The 17,416-nt window shown below is 42.1% G+C and overlaps 1 protein-coding gene across 2 annotated transcripts in view; it reads right to left on the reverse strand.

The window, feature by feature from the left end:
- Positions 1-15,926, reverse strand: part of ABCG2 (ATP-binding cassette, sub-family G (WHITE), member 2 (Junior blood group)) — a 60,029-nt gene extending 44,103 nt beyond the window's left edge. Inside the window, exons 1-2 of one of the 2 annotated variants that reach the window (XM_011951831.1) lie at positions 15,814-15,926; positions 670-891 (exon numbers count right to left, since the gene is read on the reverse strand). In XM_011951831.1, the coding sequence (XP_011807221.1) occupies positions 670-872 (203 nt within the window). In that variant the 5' untranslated portion in view covers positions 873-891; positions 15,814-15,926. Of the gene's footprint in view, positions 1-669; positions 892-15,058; positions 15,389-15,813 lie in introns of those variants that run through there. The other variant, XM_011951830.1, reaches the window with a different exon arrangement.
- Between the last annotated feature and the right edge of the window lie 1,490 nt (positions 15,927-17,416).

Genomic DNA, 17,416 nt, shown 5'->3' on the forward strand with positions numbered 1-17,416 from the left:
AAAAAAAAAAAAGTGTAACACCTCGAGCAGATGAGACTTCTATTACATCAAGTTATTAATCTACTAGCTTTAAAAGATAAGATAAGCAAAATAAAAATACCCTCACAAAGTATGCTTTTTTTTTCTTTTGAGATAGGCTCTCACTTTGCCACCCATTTGTATAGTGGGACAATCATCTCCCACTGCAGCCTTGATCTCCCAGATTCAAGCCATACTCCTGCCTCAGCCTCCCAAGTAGCTGGGATTACAGGCACATGCCACCATGCTACGGCACGCCACTACACTAGCTAATTTTTTGTATTTTCAGTAGAGACAGGTTTTCACCATGTTGGCCAGGATGTTCTCGATCTCTTGACTTCATGATCCACCTGCCTCGGCTTCCCAAAGTGCTGGAATTACAGGCATGAGCCACCGTACCCGGCCACATGCGGTACATTTTTTTTTTTTAACTCTGGCAGTTACTTTGAGAGTTAAACATATACCTAAAATGTGACCCAATTATTTCACTCCTAGTTTAGCCAAAACAAATGAAAGCATATGTCTGTATAACTGTGCAAAGACTTTTACAAAAATGTTCATAGCCACTTTCTTGGAAATACGCAAAACCTGTGAGGTTTTTAAAAAGCTGGTAAATTAAAAAGCTATCTTTTTACAAGTTCATGTACATACTTGATATTCGATAGTATTTCTTTCTCAACTGGTTTTCGACAAGGTAGAAAGCCACTCTTCACTTTCACTCGATAGCAGATGTTACGAAAACTTAACACAGCTCCTTCAGTAAATGCCTTCAGGTCATTGGAAGTTGTCGTGGGGAAGCCATTGGTGTTTCCTTGTGACATTGGGATAAAAACTTCGACATTACTGGAAGACATCTGGAGAGTTTTTATCTTTCTGTAGACAGAAAAGCAACAGTAAGTTGATAGTCCAGATAAATGAGATTGCAAACACTAGGTGACAATACATTTAAAACAAGTCAATTTTTGAAAGAGTGGCAATGAGTAGCTTCATTTCCAACGAACAGCCCATGCTATTATGATAAGAACATCCTAAAAATATAAATGGGAAGACAGGCACAACTTGGAATGCATAAACTCCAATTAGATGTCAAATGGATCCTAATAAGTAAATAGGAAGAGTATGAAAATTTCTAAAAACTGATAAAGCAGGAAAAGGATGGATGAGGGCTAGAATTGTCTGGCTTGAAAAGCATGTAAGTCAAGTGCGGGGACAGACTACATGATCATCATCAGAACCTCTGTATTTTTTTTTCAAGGCCAGCCTGGTCAACATGGTGAAACCCTGTCTCTACTAATAATACAAAAATTAGCCAGGTGTAGTGGCGTGAGCCTGTAATCCCAGCTACTCGGGGGGCCGAGGCAGGAGAATGGCTTGAACCAGGGAGGCAGAGGTTGCGGTGAGCAGAGATTGCACCACTACACTCCAGCCTGGGCGATAGAGCGAGACTCCATCTCAAAAACAAAGGAAAAAAGAAAAGAACCTCTTTTTTTTTTTTTAATTGCAAAGTTTATAGCATCATTATTATCAAAAGGGGCTTAGTCAAGCAGTCAGGAACGGGAGACATTTCTCTGAATTTATAGCTCCAGACTTTATGTCGGAAGTTGTTATGAGCCGTCAATCAGCAAAGAAAGTAAACTACAAAACTGTTTGCAATTACATAATCATTTCCTTAATTAACAAACATAATTAAATTCTAGGGAGATTTACAGTTAGGTATGAAAATCATTAAGTAAGTCAAACCAAAAGTTAAGTAAAAATTTAAAACAAAAAAGAATATTAAATGTATAAATAAAATGTGAAATATTTCATTAAACAAATTACAAAAGGCCTCAAAAAAGATTTATTAGAGTAAGACCTTAAGATGAGCTTAACAACTTGTGAAACAGGTTTGAAATATTAACTTCAATAAATGCAGTTTTAATTTTTAAAAGTCAAAGTAATCCATGACGAACTTTCTCTCTGTCTGTGATGGAGTTGCTGTTCCAAACAAACAGTCCTCCCAACCACAACGACAAAAGTAGACCAAAAAAAGTAAGAAGAAATGTTGAAGAGTTCCGTCTGATAAAAGCAACCAAAGCGGCCAGGACATGAGGAACCAAAATCATGGAATGGAGGGACTGAAGCACTGAAACAAACTCTGCATTCTGCGTGCCCTTTCCTCTTGAGGTGGGTATTTGCACACAAAAATTGTACACACCTGCGGCACATCTCAGACAAACCAAGCAGAAAGAAGCTGCTAGAAGAAATGAGTCTGCTTACTGAAGTCACTACTATTTCTGGGCAGATATTTCAGCAGTCTGTCATCTGTCAGCACTAGGGAGACAAAATTTTGTTGGAGTTAAGTGCCTAGCAGAGGAGGAGCCCTGGAAAGAGATCCCAGAAGCATTATGCTTTGGGAATATGGACAAATCAAAAAACCAGCCTCTACTCAATCAAGATGATCTGCTCAGACTGCTAGAAGAAGGTTAAATCTACTCTCTAAGAAGATATCATCCAGATTTTCAATAAAAAATTGCCAGGCATCGGGAATCTCTCTGAATCTGCTGTGATTCTGTGGGCTGCCTGATTCACGAATCATAAGTTTAAAAATAATGAAAAAAAAATTTTAAATTGCCAGGCATGCCAAAAAAACAGAACCTGATGTTCCAGAAATGAGAAAATGGAAAGAGACCCACAAGTAATCTAGACTGGAGTTAACAGACATTGACATTAAAACAAAAGATTGACGTGTTTAAGAAAATTACAAGACAGACTCTCACCAAGGAATCAAGATCTATAAAAACAAACGAAAATTAAGAATTCAGTAGATGAGTTTAACAGCAGCTTTCCTAATTTAGACACAAATTAGGAAAGAGAATTTAGTGAACTGGAAGACTAGTATACAGAAAATATCCAGGATGAAAATTATGAATGATGAAAATTATTACCATGAAAGGGGGAAAAATCTCCTAATTAAACAGAATGAGAACTACATAAAAGAGCATAACAAACATATGGGATAAGATGAAAAAGCTCTGTCATAAGCATAACCGGAGACCTGAGAGAGGAGAGAAAATGTAGCAAAATGTGTACTTAGAATCAGTATTTGAAGAAATACTGGTCAGTATTTTCCAAAACTGACAAAGCTCTCAAACCATAGATTAAAGAAACTCTAGGAACACCGAAGAGGATAAATACAAAAAAAAAAAAAACAAAAAACAAATCTAGTCATATCATAATAAAACTGCCAAAAACCAAAATTATCTCCTAATAACTGTTTCTGTAATCCAGAAACATATCATATTTACAAGTCTATTCATTTGGAGCCTGGAAAAGTAAAAACCATTTAAAGACTGACACCCAGCAAATTCAAGGTACATGGCTGCGTTTTAATCTGTGAACACATGAATGGCAATAATTAGCCAAAATTCTGTTCTTTTGAAGCATTGAAAGAGAAGGCACAAGTACAGTCAGCAACCCTGTCCTTGAGTTCTGTATCTGAGGATTCAACCAATCACCAATCGAAAATATTTAAAAATAAGCCAGGTGTGGTGGTTCACGCCTGTAATCCCAGCACTTTGGGAGGTCAAGCCAGGCAGATCACCTGAACGCGGGAGTTCGAGACCAGCCTGCACAACATGGTGAAACCCCATCTCTAGAAAAAATACAAAAAATTAGCCAGGTATGGTGGTGCACACCCATATTTTCAGCTACTCGGGAGGCTGAGGCAGGAGGATCACTTGAGCCCAGGAGATGGAGATTTCAGTGAGCCGAGATCACGCCACTGCACTCCAGCCTGGGTGACAGAGTAAGACCCCATCTCAAAAAAAAATTAATATTTAAAAATAAATATAAATGGATGGCTGTGTCTGTACAGAACATGTACAGAATTTTTTTCATCATTATTTCCTATACAATACAGTATCACAACTATTACCATAACATTTACATTGTATTAGGTATTATAAGTAATCTAGAGATGATTTAAAGTATACGGAACAAAGCATGTATGTTATATGCAAATACTATGCCATTTTATATCAGGAACTTGAGCATATGTGGATCTAGGTGTCCGAGGGGAGTCTTGGAACCAATTCCCCAGGGATCTCTAGAGATAACTGCAATAGGCCGGGCGCGGTGGCTCAAGCCTGTAATCCCAGCACTTTGGGAGGCCGAGGCGGGCGGATCACAAGGTCAGGAGATCGAGACCACGGTAAAACCCTGTCTCTACTAAAAATACAAAAAAAAAAAAAAAAAAAACAAGCCGGGCGCCGTGGGGGGCGCCTGTGGTCCCAGCTACTCGGGAGGCTGAGGCAGGAGAATGGCGGGAACCCGGGAGGCGGAGCTTGCAGTGAGCCGAGATAGCCACTGTACTCCAGCCTGGTGGACAGAACGAGACTCCGTCTCAAAAAAAAAAAGAGATAACTGCAATGTATGGACTTCACACTTTTACTTTAAAAAGGTTTTAAACCATCTCCCCATATATTCAGAAACCAAAATACACCAGTTCCAACACTAGCAATCACTTCTCCTACTGCCATGCCCATTTGATGTTCATTCAGCCACTGAGGACATTTTCTAACCTTCTCTAAAGACTTCTTAAGAGTATTAAATAACTTATTGCTTGAATTTAAATAGCTCACTGACTCAAGATGGAAATTTTAAAGACACTTTTGTGAGGTTTCCACAAATAAAAGGCAACAACTAGAGCTAAAGTACCCAAGAAAGAGTGATCACCCATGCCCATACAAGACAGAGAGTAACACTTATAAATACAATCACAATCTTAGAAGCGTGCAGAGAAAGAGTTTGCCTTTATTGTGATAGGATTAAATGTGTAATTCACATTACTCAGGAGCTGTTTCATTCCTGGCCAGGATTCTAACAATCTTCCTCAGGGAGATGCAGGGCCTTAGTCATTCATGAGTCACAAACCAAGTGATTAGACAGGTATAACCAAGGCATACCATCAAGCTGAAGCACGTTACACCAAAAAGAAAGGAAAAAAAAACAAACTGTAATTCTAACACCAATATGGAGCAATACACTTACTCTAAGAAAAAAAATACAGTAAGGATTAAATAAAGAAAATATACCAAAACTCAGCACTAGACTCATCTCAAAGTGCCCAGTCTCTAATTAATATAGTATTCTGGGTTTAGGGAATTCTCTAAAAGTAACAACTACCTTTAAGCAAACACCAGTCTTTCCCTATGGTCAGAAGCTTTCTGGTCATGTGTCCTGGTCTCATTGGATTAGCATCATCTTTTTATATCAAGGAAAATACTCCATCATACGACCAGATGCCCCTACAACAAAAATCAACCTCCCACCTGTTGCTGTTTCCTTATTTGCCGAGTACCAGCTAATGCTAATCCGGTTTTTTTCCTCTTTCTGTGTCCTAGACCCCCTGCCAAGATCTTAAGTAAAAGGAAGCCTCCAAATGGCTTTACACCTTACCTGATCCCAGTCGATTCATGTTATTTGGCCTGATTATGCATTTTAGCCAACTCGAAAAGCCCTTTCAAACAAGACAGAAAGGCTTTGCATATGGAGATTCTTTCCCCAGCTCTGCTGTCCCTTTCCTGCTGGTCTACCTATATTATTCATACCTTGCCTCTCTTGTTGCTTTCTAACTAGCAAGGCCATGTTTTACTTCTTTTTTTTGAGATGGAGTTTCATTCTTGTTGCGCAGGCTGGAATGCAATGGCATGATCTCAGCTCACTGCAACTTCCGCCTCCCGGGTTCAAGTGATTCTCCTGCCTCAGCCTCCCTAGTAGGTGGGATTACAGGCAGATGCCATGATGCGCAGCTAATTTTTGTATTTTTAGTAGAGATGGAGTTTCACCATGGTAGTCAAGGCTGGTTTCAAACTCCTGACCTCAGGTGATCCACCCGCTTCAGCCTCCCAAAGCGCTGGGATTACAGGTGTGAGCCACCGCGCCCGGCGCATTTTTACTTTTTTGAGAAGTTTATTTTTTATTTATTTTTTTTTTATTATACTTTAAGTTCTAGGGTACATGTGCATAACGTGCAGGTTTGTTACATATGTATACTTGTGCAATGTTGGTGTGCTGCACCCATCAACTCGTCAGCACCCATCAATTCATCATTTATATCAGGTATAACTCCCCAATGCAATCCCTCCCCCCTCCCCCCTCCCCATGATAAGCCCAGTGTGTGAAGTTCCCCTTCCCGAGTCCAAGTGATCTCATTGTTCAGTTCCCACCTATGAGTGAGAACATGCGGTGTTTGGTTTTCTCTTCTTGTGATAGTTTGCTAAGAATGATGGTTTTTTAACCATTTGTCTTCAGTATATGCTGGTACTCTCTTATAAAAATGATAATCTGCATTAAAGATACCATATTTCTCAATTTTTGTTTTACTCTTTATCAAACTCTTATTTGCATAGACGACACTTTACAATTAGAAAGCTCAAACTGCGCAACTCAAAACAGCATTTACATAGAATGAAAACTGAGAATAGGAAAAAAAAAAAAAAAGTACACAGGTAGAGCCTAAAGTCTTCAGCCTGCCACCTGCCCAGCTGGAACTACTGCATATGTTGGTAGAAGCCAAGATAGCCTCAAGTTGAGAATTACACACTCTACTCTTCCTTTTTTTTCCCTAGGATGACACTAGTATAGGAAGATGCACTCTACCTCATAGCCATAGGGCATGTTGCATAAATTACATACCTCTTTAAACTGTTTACTGAGGTTAATCTCAAAAGATAACAATCCTGAGCAGTCAAATCACTGTCAGGCGATTGCAAAAAACTTAGCAGTGGAAAGGAAAAGGAACACAAAATCTGAAGTTTAACTTACATAAATTGTACCTTGTCTTTAAAAGTTATTATGGTGTTTTATTGCCTTTAAAAGGTTGATGCATGGGCTTTCATGTTATCTCCAATTTGACAGATTTGTCCTGAGAGGTCCTGTGTTGATTATATTCAGGCCCAAAGCTTCCTTGCATGGTGGTTTCAGAGTTAAACTGGCTAGGTGCTCTAGGACCCCCACATTATGGCAGCACAGTGATCTGGAGAGCACAGCCTGATTCCTGACAGACAGGAAGAAACCCCATCACAGAAGGGCTCAGTGAGAAGCCACTGAGGCTTTTTAATCAGGAAAGGCTCACAACACTAATGATGTTTATAAAGGAACACTCTCGGCTGGGCCAGGTGTGGTGGTTCGCGCCTGTAATCTCAGCCTTTTGGACAGCCGAGGTGAGCAGATTACTTGAGGTCAGGAGTTTGAGACCAGCCTGGCCAACATGGTGAAACTCCATCTCTACTAAAAATACAAAAATTAGCTGAGCACGGTGGTGTGCGTTTGTGATCCCAGCTACTTGGGAGGCTGAGGCAGGAGAATCACTTGAGTTCCGGAGGCAGAGGTTGCAGTGAGCCAAGATCGCGCTGCTGCACTCCAGCCTGGGCAACAGAGCAAGACTCTGTCTCAGTAAATAAATAAATAAAGGAACACTTTGTTGTGTGGAGAATAACAGAAGGGAGAGGCAGGTGTGGAAGCAAGAACTAGCAGGGAGGTAACTGCAAAAACCCTGGGGAGCCATGTTTGGATAAGAGAGGCAATGACAGAGGGGACATCAAAGGTTAAGGTTTTGAGAGGGATGAACTTTTGTTAAATCAGAACCACAACCAAGACTCTCATAGATGACAAACCTGCCCACCCTCCTTGGGTCTTGAGTTTGCAACAATGTATCGCTGTTAGGTTTTCTTAAATGTTACTTTAGAGAAGAAAAAATCCTTCTCCATCTCCCCTGTGGGTTCTCTATCTGGGGCCCTAGAAATTAAACTGGCAAAAGACAGGTTAATATGATCAAAAAAAAAAAGTTTCCTTACACAAGTTAAGTGTGGAAGTTTCATAAACAAATCAGACTCTAGGACAAGTCCAGATGATTGAGACTTTTTTTTTTTTTTTTTTTGAGACAGAGTCTCACTCTGTTGCCCAGGATGGAATGTAGTGGTGCGACCTTGGCTCACTGCAACCTCTGCCTCCCAGATTCAAGCAATTCTCCTTCCTCAGTCTCCCAAGTAGCTGGAATTAGAGGCGCCCGCCACCACACCCGGCTAATTTTTGTATTTTTAGTAGAGATGGGGTTTCACTATGTTGGTCAGGCTGGTCTTGAACTCCTGACCTCAGGTGATCCACCTGCCTCGGCCTCCCAAAGTGCTGGGATGACAGATGTGAGCCACCACGCCCGGCGATTAAGACTTACATACAAATTTCAGGCTAAACAAAAAGGGGTTTAAGGTTTCGGGGGACAAGTCACGGCAAGGGAAGGGAAGAGATGGGGAGGAAAGGTATGGTAAATAAGGGCTGCCTTGGTATGCAGTTAAGTCCCTCTCAGGTGAAAAGAGCTATCTTGGAGAGACACCTTTACAAATGGGAATTTTATTTATAAATGTATATTTCCTTTATAATACAATAAATTTATACTTTTTTGGCAGTTAGGGTGAGGCAGAACTTTTCAAGGATCCAGGGGTTCTCAACGGCCTTTAGCTCAAAATAAGCCAAATGCCAAGTACAGGAAAGAATTATTTCAAGTGCAAAGAAACAAAGATAAACCCTTGTACCTTTTGCATAATTAATTAACTGGAATAGATTTTACAAAGAGAACTTTAGCTAAAAATCCCAAAACCAGACAAGTTACCCAAAGACAGTCAAAAGAACATACTCCATCTATGTAGCAAAATAGTGAGAAGACCCAGGGGTAAAGGTGAAAAGCCTACAGAGCCTGGTGATAGCTGGTTGTCCAACACAGAATTTCAGTTCAGGCATATTTTGGGGTGGCATTTTCCAGTACCCTTCACTAGAGACCCACATTCACTTGAGCATCCAAGTGTGAGCTGTATTCAGAGTGGCATCAATGGACATAAAATATCATATACAGTTTTAAAGTCTAATATTTTGGTTGCTGTAATAACTTTCAAAATCCATAAAGATCTTTCCCCTTGACCTCCCTGTCCCTTGACCTCTCCCTTAATGATCCTGACCTCCCTGCTACATTAGCCAGGCATTCTCCCACCTTGTCACTGTGAATAAAGACACTCTCTCCTCACTCCCATCTTTTCAGCTTGCTCATTCCAGTTATCAGAGGCTCTTGTTAACAGAGACTCTCTATTCCCATGAGATGAGAGAGAGAAGGAAGAAAGGGAGGGAGGGAGGGAAGGAAAGAAAGCAGGAAGAAAGAAAGTAAAAAAGAAAACTAAAAGAATTCATTTAACCAGCCTGATCAACATGGAGAAACTCTGTCTCTACTAAAAATACAAAATTAGCTGGGCATGGTAGTTTATGCCTGTAACCCCAGCTGCTCAGGAGGCTGAGGCAGGACAATAGCTTGAACCCGGGAGGCAGAGGTTGCGGTGAGCTGAGATCACACCATTGCACTAGAGTCTGGGCAGCAAGAGCTAAACTCTATCTCAAATAATAATAATAATTCAATATGTACTAGGCTTCTTTTATCTGGCAGGCACTGGACTTACAGGAGTGAACAAAACAAAACAACAGATAACCATCCCTGCCCTCAGTGAGGTTACATATGAAAAATGTCAGTCAACAGTGCTATGGAGAAAAAAAAATAAATGCAAAAGAGGAAGGGCGGGCCAGAAATGGTGGCTCACGCCTGTAATCCCAGCACTTTGGGAGGCTGAGGTGGGTGGATTGTTTGAGGCCTGGAGTTTGGAGATCAGTCTGGATGATATGATGAAACTCCATCTCTATTAAATATATAAAAATTAGCCAGGTGTGGTGGTGCACACCTGTAATTCTAGCTACTTGGGAGGCTGAGGCACAAGAATTGCTGGAACCCGGGAGGCAGAGATTGCAGTGAGCCAAGATCACATCAACGCACTCCAACCTGGGTAACAGAGGTGGCCACGGAAGGCCTTTCCAATGAGACCCTCGAGCAGAGCTCTGAGGGTGGCCTTCTGGAGGAGCAGTATATGTCCAAGTGCTAGTCTAAGGAACAGCAAAGAGGCCAGTGAGGCTGAAGCAGAATGAGGGAGGGTATGAGAGCAGGAACTCAGGTTGTATCTACCACTGATCACAGGAAGGACTTTGGCTCTGATCTAAATGACACTGGAAGGCACAGGAAAGTTCTGAGCAAAGAAATATTATCATCTATGTTTAAAGCAGGGGTGTCCAATCTTTTGGCTTCCCTGGGCCACAGTGGAAGAATTGTCTTGGGCCACATATAAAATACACTAACATTAACGATAGCTGATGAGCTAAAAAAAAAAACCACATAATGTTTTAAGAAAGTTTACTAATTTGTGTTGGGCTGCATTCAAAGCCATCCTGGGCCACATGCAGGTTGGACAAGCTTGGTTTAAAGGATCACTCTGACTTTGGTCATGGGTAAGGACAACGCAGGGAGACCACGTAAGAGTCCACCGTAATAATATCAAGAGCCAAGATGAGGACACTGTCCTGCACCCCTCCCTCCGTAGCCTATGAGAGCTCCCTGAAGCCTATTTATCTGTGCATGTTCTGCAAAATCGCCTGTCCCAAACAATTTATTTCCAGACCTCCTCTAACACTGCCCAAACTGGGAAAACAAGGCCAAAAATAAATGACAGTGGTTTAGCTTCAGGCCCACAGGAACTGAATAACTCATTTACATTTAAGAGGGGACTGACAGAGAAGCCTCTATGAATTTAAATAAAAGGAGTAGTGACTGGGGCTAGAAGACATAGGGAGGAGGACAGTGGCAGAAGCTCTGGGGAAGTCATCACCCTTTCTCTTCTCCCTTTGCAAGGCTGACTCCACCAAATTGGCACTGTGGGAAGATTAGCAGCAGTGAGGTGGGTGATTAGAAAAGTTTGGAATCCTTAGCCCCCAGGGGGAAACAAGAGGAACAGGCAAAATCAAGTTGACTGTGAGTTAGATTTACCCAAAACCACACAGCATTGTGCCTACAACCCAGTTCTTCTTCTCTATGAGTCTAGTACATGTCAACTACATAAAGATCAATATCCCTGCTCCCTTCCAGTTTATAATTAAATCATCAGAATTGCAATAAAAATTATGAACAGAGGCCGGGCATGGTGGCTCACGCCTGTAATTCCAACGCTTTGAGGGACCAAGTTGGGTGGATCACGAGGTCAGGAGATCGAGACCATCCTGGCTAACACGGTGAAACCCGTCTCTACCAAAAATACAAAAAATTAGCTGGGCGTGGTAGCGAGTGCCTGTAGTCCCAGCTGCTGGGGAGGCTGAGGCAGGAGAATGGTGTGAACCCAGGAGTTGGAGGATGCAGTGAGCCGAGATCATGCCACTGCACTCCAGCCTGGGCAACACAGCGAGACTCCGTACCAAAAAAAAAAAAAAAATTATGAACAGAAAATTAGATGTGAGCAGCAGCATTACTCCTCAAAATTCTGAGACCTACAGTAAAAAACATCATGATCCAGCATACAAAGATAGAAAAGAAGGAGCATGTAATGTGTGTACACTCCAAAATCATAGAAGGGCTCATTAATTATTGCAAGGGATCCTCTCTCTAATCCATGGGTACAGTTACCATCTCAGACCAAATAATGCCTCATTATAAACACAGTATTTCTTCATTGCTAGTATGACTAACACAAATATGGATCTCAAATCTTTTTCTCACTGTGAATTCAATCAACAGATACCAAAATATTAGGATATAGTTTAAGCTACTCAGCTAATAAAATGATCCCGGTTTCTGACCAGAGCCTAATAAATAGAAGCTCACATGCTCATTATTTGTTTTGGAAACACTGACAGGGTTTCATCTGAGAAAAAAATGGGAGCTTTAAAAAATTCCTAAATACTACCAATTTCATTTCTTTCCCAAAAGAGACAGAATCCAAATTGGCTAATACAGTCAGGTCCTCTATAATGTTTAAACTTTAAGGTAATACTAATCTTTTCAGACTTAGCATTTGCTAAGTCACAAACTTTTTATTAAGCATAAAAAGCTCAAAAGTAACTCTAGGCCAGGAGCGGTGGCTCACACCTGTATTCCCAACACTTAGGGAGGCTGAGGCGGGTGGATCACCTAGGTCAGGAGTTCAAGACCAGCCTGGCCAACATGGCAAAACCCCATCACTACTAACAACATAAAAAATTAGCTGGGTGTGGTGGCACATGCCTGTAATTCCTGCTACTCAGGAGGCTGAGGAAGGAGAATTTCTTGAACCCAGGAAGCGGAGGTTGCAATCAGCCGAGATTGCACCACTGCACCCCAGCCTGGGCAACAGAGCAAGACTCCATCTCAAAAAAAGAAAAAAAAAGAACTCTAACAGAACATCCAATGTCCAGATCTTAGCTTCCAATACTATTCTAAAGCAAAATAACCCCAGTGCCTTGGAGAAATGGATCATTCCAACGTTGGGACATGGAAAATACAAAGTAAGCCTGAGCATTCTCTGATGCCAGAAATCAGGAAATGCATTAAAAAAGAAAAAGACTCCAGGCACGGTGGCTCATACCTGTAATCCCAGCACTTTGGGAGGCTGAAGCAGGCAGATCACTTGAGGCTAGGAGTTTGAGACCAGCCTGACCAGATGGAAAACCCCGTCTCTACTGAAAAACACAAAAAGTAGCCAGGTGTGGTGTTACATACCTATAATCCCAGCTATTTGGTAGGCTGAGGCACAAGAATCGCTAGAGCCTGGGAGACAGAGGGTGCAATGAGCCGAGATCATGCCACTGCACTCCAGTCTGGGCAACAAAGACTCCATCTCAAAAAAAAAAAAAAAAAAGAAGAAGAAGAAAAAAGAAAAAGCAAGTGTATGTCAAAGTGGCACAGGCGCCAGCCTGAAAAAGGTCCCGGTGGTGAAAGCCAGAACAATTTGAGCAGCAGATTAAATACTGATAATATTGGATTATAAACCATATAACAAAACAAATATCCATGAGCCCGTACTGATACAAATAACTGAATCAATGAACAGGAGAGAAGGGTCAACTCTTCCCTACAGAAGGGAATTTTAATTAAAAAATGTAGAAGGGCTGGGCACAGTGGCTCATGCCTGTAATCCCAACACTTTGGGAGGCCGAGGCGGGTGGATCACAAGGTCAGGAGTTCGAGACCGGCCTGGCCAATATGGTGAAACCCTGTTTCTACTAAAAATATAAAAAGTAGCCAGGCATGGTGAGGTGTGCCTGTAATCCCAGCCACTTGGAAGGATGAGGCAGGAGAATTGCTGAACCCAGGGAGACGGAAGTTGCAGTGAGCCTAAATTGTGCCACTGCACTCTAGCCTAGGTGACAAAATGAGACTCCATCTCAAAAAAAAAAAAGTAGAAGGAAGAAAATAGGGGTTTTGTTTAACCATTAGAAAAAAAAAAAAAACTAAACAACATGCTCCACATATGGATGCTTAAATTAATGAATAAAAGTTTAAGGAGAAATGGTAGTTCAAGTTTCTCTCCCAAGATCTCAAATGCAAAGGGAACCTGGCAAACAGATTAACATCATAGGTAATAAGAAGTATCGGCTAGGGCACGGTGGCTCACACCTGTAATCCCAGCACTTTGGGAGGCCAAGGCAGGAGGATCACTAGAGGTTAGGAGTTTGAGACCAGCCTGGCCAACATGAAACCCATCTCTACTAAAAATATAAAAAAATTAGCCGGGTGTGGTGGCAGGCACCTGTAATCCCAGCTACTCAGGAGGCTGAGGCAGGAGAATCACTGGAACCTGGGAGGCAAAGGTTGCAGTGAGCCGAGATCGAGCCACTGAACTCCAGTCCGGGCAATAAAGCATGATTCAGTCTCAAAAAAAAAAAAAAAAAAGATTGACATCATGTACCCAATATGACATACTGAGATGGAAACTTTACTTCTGTGACATTTTTCCCTAAAATGTAGAACATTCATCTAAACATGACAGTAAACATCAAACAAATACAAACTGAGGGGCATTCTACAAATTAACTGACCGGGTCTTCTTCAATAGTGTCAAGGTCCATGAAAAAACAATGAAAGGCTGAGGAACTGTCACAGATCAGAGAAAATTAAGGATATTTAGCAGTTAAATGCAAAGTGAGCTGATCGATTGGATCCTGGGCAAAAAAAAAGACGGTGGAAAGACAAGTGAAATCCAAATAAAGTCTGTAGTTTAGTTTATTGTATTATAGTGGCATGCCCATGTTACTAGTTTTGGCCCCTGTTATGCATGATATTATGGGAACTCTCTGTACTATTTTTGCAAATTTTCAGTAACTCTCAAATTATTTCACAATTAAAAGTTATTATAAGATAAATAATAAAATAATCAACATCTTTCAATGTTTATAACAGAAGTGTAATGTTAGACTTAACATGCCATCTTTGTCATTGAAACCTTCCTCACCAAGATCTATACAATCCAGTCAAAGCTGTACTCTGAAAGCACTATTTTGTAAAGAATATCAATCAAAAACATCTCTTCCTTACTACTCTGGTATATTTATTTATGACTAGCTGAAATTCAAATAATAAGAGAGTTGTAAGATCCTCCTAAAAACCAAGTTTTAGGGGATATCTCTAGCACTGAGAGGGGAGTAAGAACACTCAACTATCCACAGAAAATTACAAAAGGGAGTTCAATAATTCTTTAGCAAACCATCCAAAGCTTTAAAGGGACTGAGCAATAATTTGTCATTTACCTATTCCCAGAAGATAAAGGGGATAGGTAAATGACAATATGTTGGTCAACTCCTTTAAAATATTAACATTAACAAATGTTTCCTCCACCTGTAGTAACTTCCGTGCTCAGTGGGTTTTTATCTATCCAATATCAACTTTAGCTTCATACATTTGGAGAAAGGCCAAGAGTTTTACCAACCCACACTTAACACACTATAGGAGCCGGAATCAGTTTGCACCAGAGCATCATTTTCTGAAAAACCACTTTGAATTATCAGTTTTAAACTGCATACCTACTTTCAAATGAAACTGTGAGAGGCTAAAAAACTCAGTCATCTCGTTTCAACGGTTATCTGTTTTCTAACAAATATATATATACAACGCCTATCCACCTTTCCAGACACACACTCTCAGCGCAATTGGCTTTTACCATTTACTCACTCAGCTTAATAGAGCTCGGTCTTAACCAAGGGCTCAGGATCTCAGGATGCGCGGGCTCAGAGGCAGAGCTTTAACACTTATTGATGTAAATGTTGGGATGAGTCAGCCGGACCTTCCAAACAAACCCTAAAGCAGCAGTTTCCGCTTAACAAGGCCACCGAGCTTGGGGACAGTGCGTTGCCAAATCCTCCCCAGCTCCTCTCCAGGCTGCCTCCTTGCCGCGTCTCTCAATCTCAGTGGGAGTGGCGGGCACTGCCTCTTCCCTCCTGCACGCCCGGAACCGTTTGTGTGGGCACAGCACACAGCCCGCGCGCTGCACAACCCCTGCAGCTCCAGGTCACGATAGCAGCCGGCGGTTGGCGGCCTCAGGAGACCCGGACCTCGAGAGAACGAGCTCAGGCAGTGCAGACGCGAACTTCCTATCCCGCGCCTCGGGCTATGGAGGGCCAGAGCTGAGCGCTGTGGCCCCTCCCCAGCGCCCCGAGTTTCCCTGGGTCGGGGTTCGTGGGCGGGGATGAGGCGCGGCCCAGTCTGCCGGGCAGCGATAAGCGCCCTGGGACCCGGCTGAAAGCGCCCACGTGTCCCGCGGCGCTGAGCCGCCAGCTGGACGGGAACCACCGCCCTCCCGCGGGGCTAGGGTCACCCTGCCGGGACACGCAAGGAAAAGCCAAACATTCCCGCCTCCGAGATCGAACGAATGGACCGGGGTGATTTAACTACGAGAATCACCGGGCGCTCTTCAGGCTGATCAATACCTCGTCTGACCTAGATGGGTTTGGTCGCCGCCACTGGCCGGAGCGCCGAAGCACCGGGGACGCTGACACACAGGTTGTCCAGTCACAAGCGCTGCTCGCCCCCAGAGCAAGTTAAATGGGTGGTTTCTGGTGAATGGGCTTCTGAGAAAGTAGATGCTTGAGCCCCAGGGCCTTAAAAAATCAGATCAGGGACTGAATTTAACCCGGAGAGGGAAAGGGGAGAAACTTACTAAATGAAAATATTACCATAGTTTAAATGTTATTCTTTACACTCCTGTGACTGACATACTTCTGTGCAATATTCTGATGGTGTGGAAAGGCTGGAAAGTCATTGCGCATGTTCAGGAAACGGGCCATCAGGCTGTGTGAGTGTAGCCATCCCAACATCTATCTGCTGCGTCTGCCCTAGGAAATTAGTAGCTGCATGCAGATATTACCTGGTTTGCATTTACAAACAAAAATCATAATATCATTTAAGTTGTTTAAATCAGCACTAGGAATAACTATTAATGGTTCACTCAATGCAGGAAAGGTTTAGCTAGGAAGCCTATATAAGAAAATTGACTATACGTAATTTTAAAACAAAAATTTAAAAATACCATACCGCATGCTTTTTAAAAGAACTTTAAGGTATATATTCATGGTGCGCCCAAACATTTGGATAAAATTATTCTTTTGAATTAATTTCTGTCAGTTTCAAGACCCCTAAAGACCCATATAGAAATATATATTAGTCATACTTCATTTTAAGACAAAATTAAGGCCAGCGCGGGGGCTCATGCCTGTAATCCTAGCACTTTGGGAGGCTGACACAGGCAGATCGCTTGAGGCCAGGAGTTCGAGACCAGCCTGGCCAACATGGTGAAACCCTGCCTCTACTAAAAATACAAAGGTTAGCTGGGTGTGGTGGCGAGGCTGTAATTCCAGCTACTCGCGAGGCTAAGGAACGAGAAGCGCTTGAACACAGGAGGCAGAGGTTGCAATGACCCGAGATCCCACCACTGCACTCCAGCCTGGGCCACAGAGTGAGACTGTCTCAAGAAAAAAAAAAAAAAAAACCGAAGATAAAGTTTTCAGACCTGGCAGTTAATGACTGTTTGCAAAAACTGAAAAATCTCCAAAGAATAAATTTTAATTTTCTTTTTAGCTCACCCAGATAAGTGAAAAGAATAAAATTTTATGATACCAGAAAAAATGAAAACATTTCAAGCAAGATCTGAAGGCACTACAGGAAGCGACTGAACAAAAATGGAGAAAACACACATGAAACTGCTGTGCACATTTTAAAAAATGGATACTTAGTTGAATATAGCATTTTGTAATTATGCAAAATAAAAACAAATCAAAACCCTGTACATAGAGACCAGGCATGGTGGTTCACGCCTGTAATCCTAGCACTTTGGGAGACCGAGTTGGGCAGATCACCTGAGGTCAGAAGATGGAGACCATCCTGGCTAACACGGTGAAACCCCGCCTCTACTAAAAACACACACACACACACAAAAATTAGCCGGGTGTGATGGCGGGCGCCTGTAGTCCCAGCTACTCAGGAGGCTGAGGCTGGAGAATGGCGTGAACCCGGGAGGCCGAGCTTGCGGTGAGC

Source organism: Colobus angolensis, unplaced genomic scaffold (genome assembly GCF_000951035.1).
Source record: "Colobus angolensis palliatus isolate OR3802 unplaced genomic scaffold, Cang.pa_1.0 Scaffold328, whole genome shotgun sequence".
In the NCBI taxonomy this organism is placed as follows: domain Eukaryota; kingdom Metazoa; phylum Chordata; class Mammalia; order Primates; family Cercopithecidae; genus Colobus; species Colobus angolensis.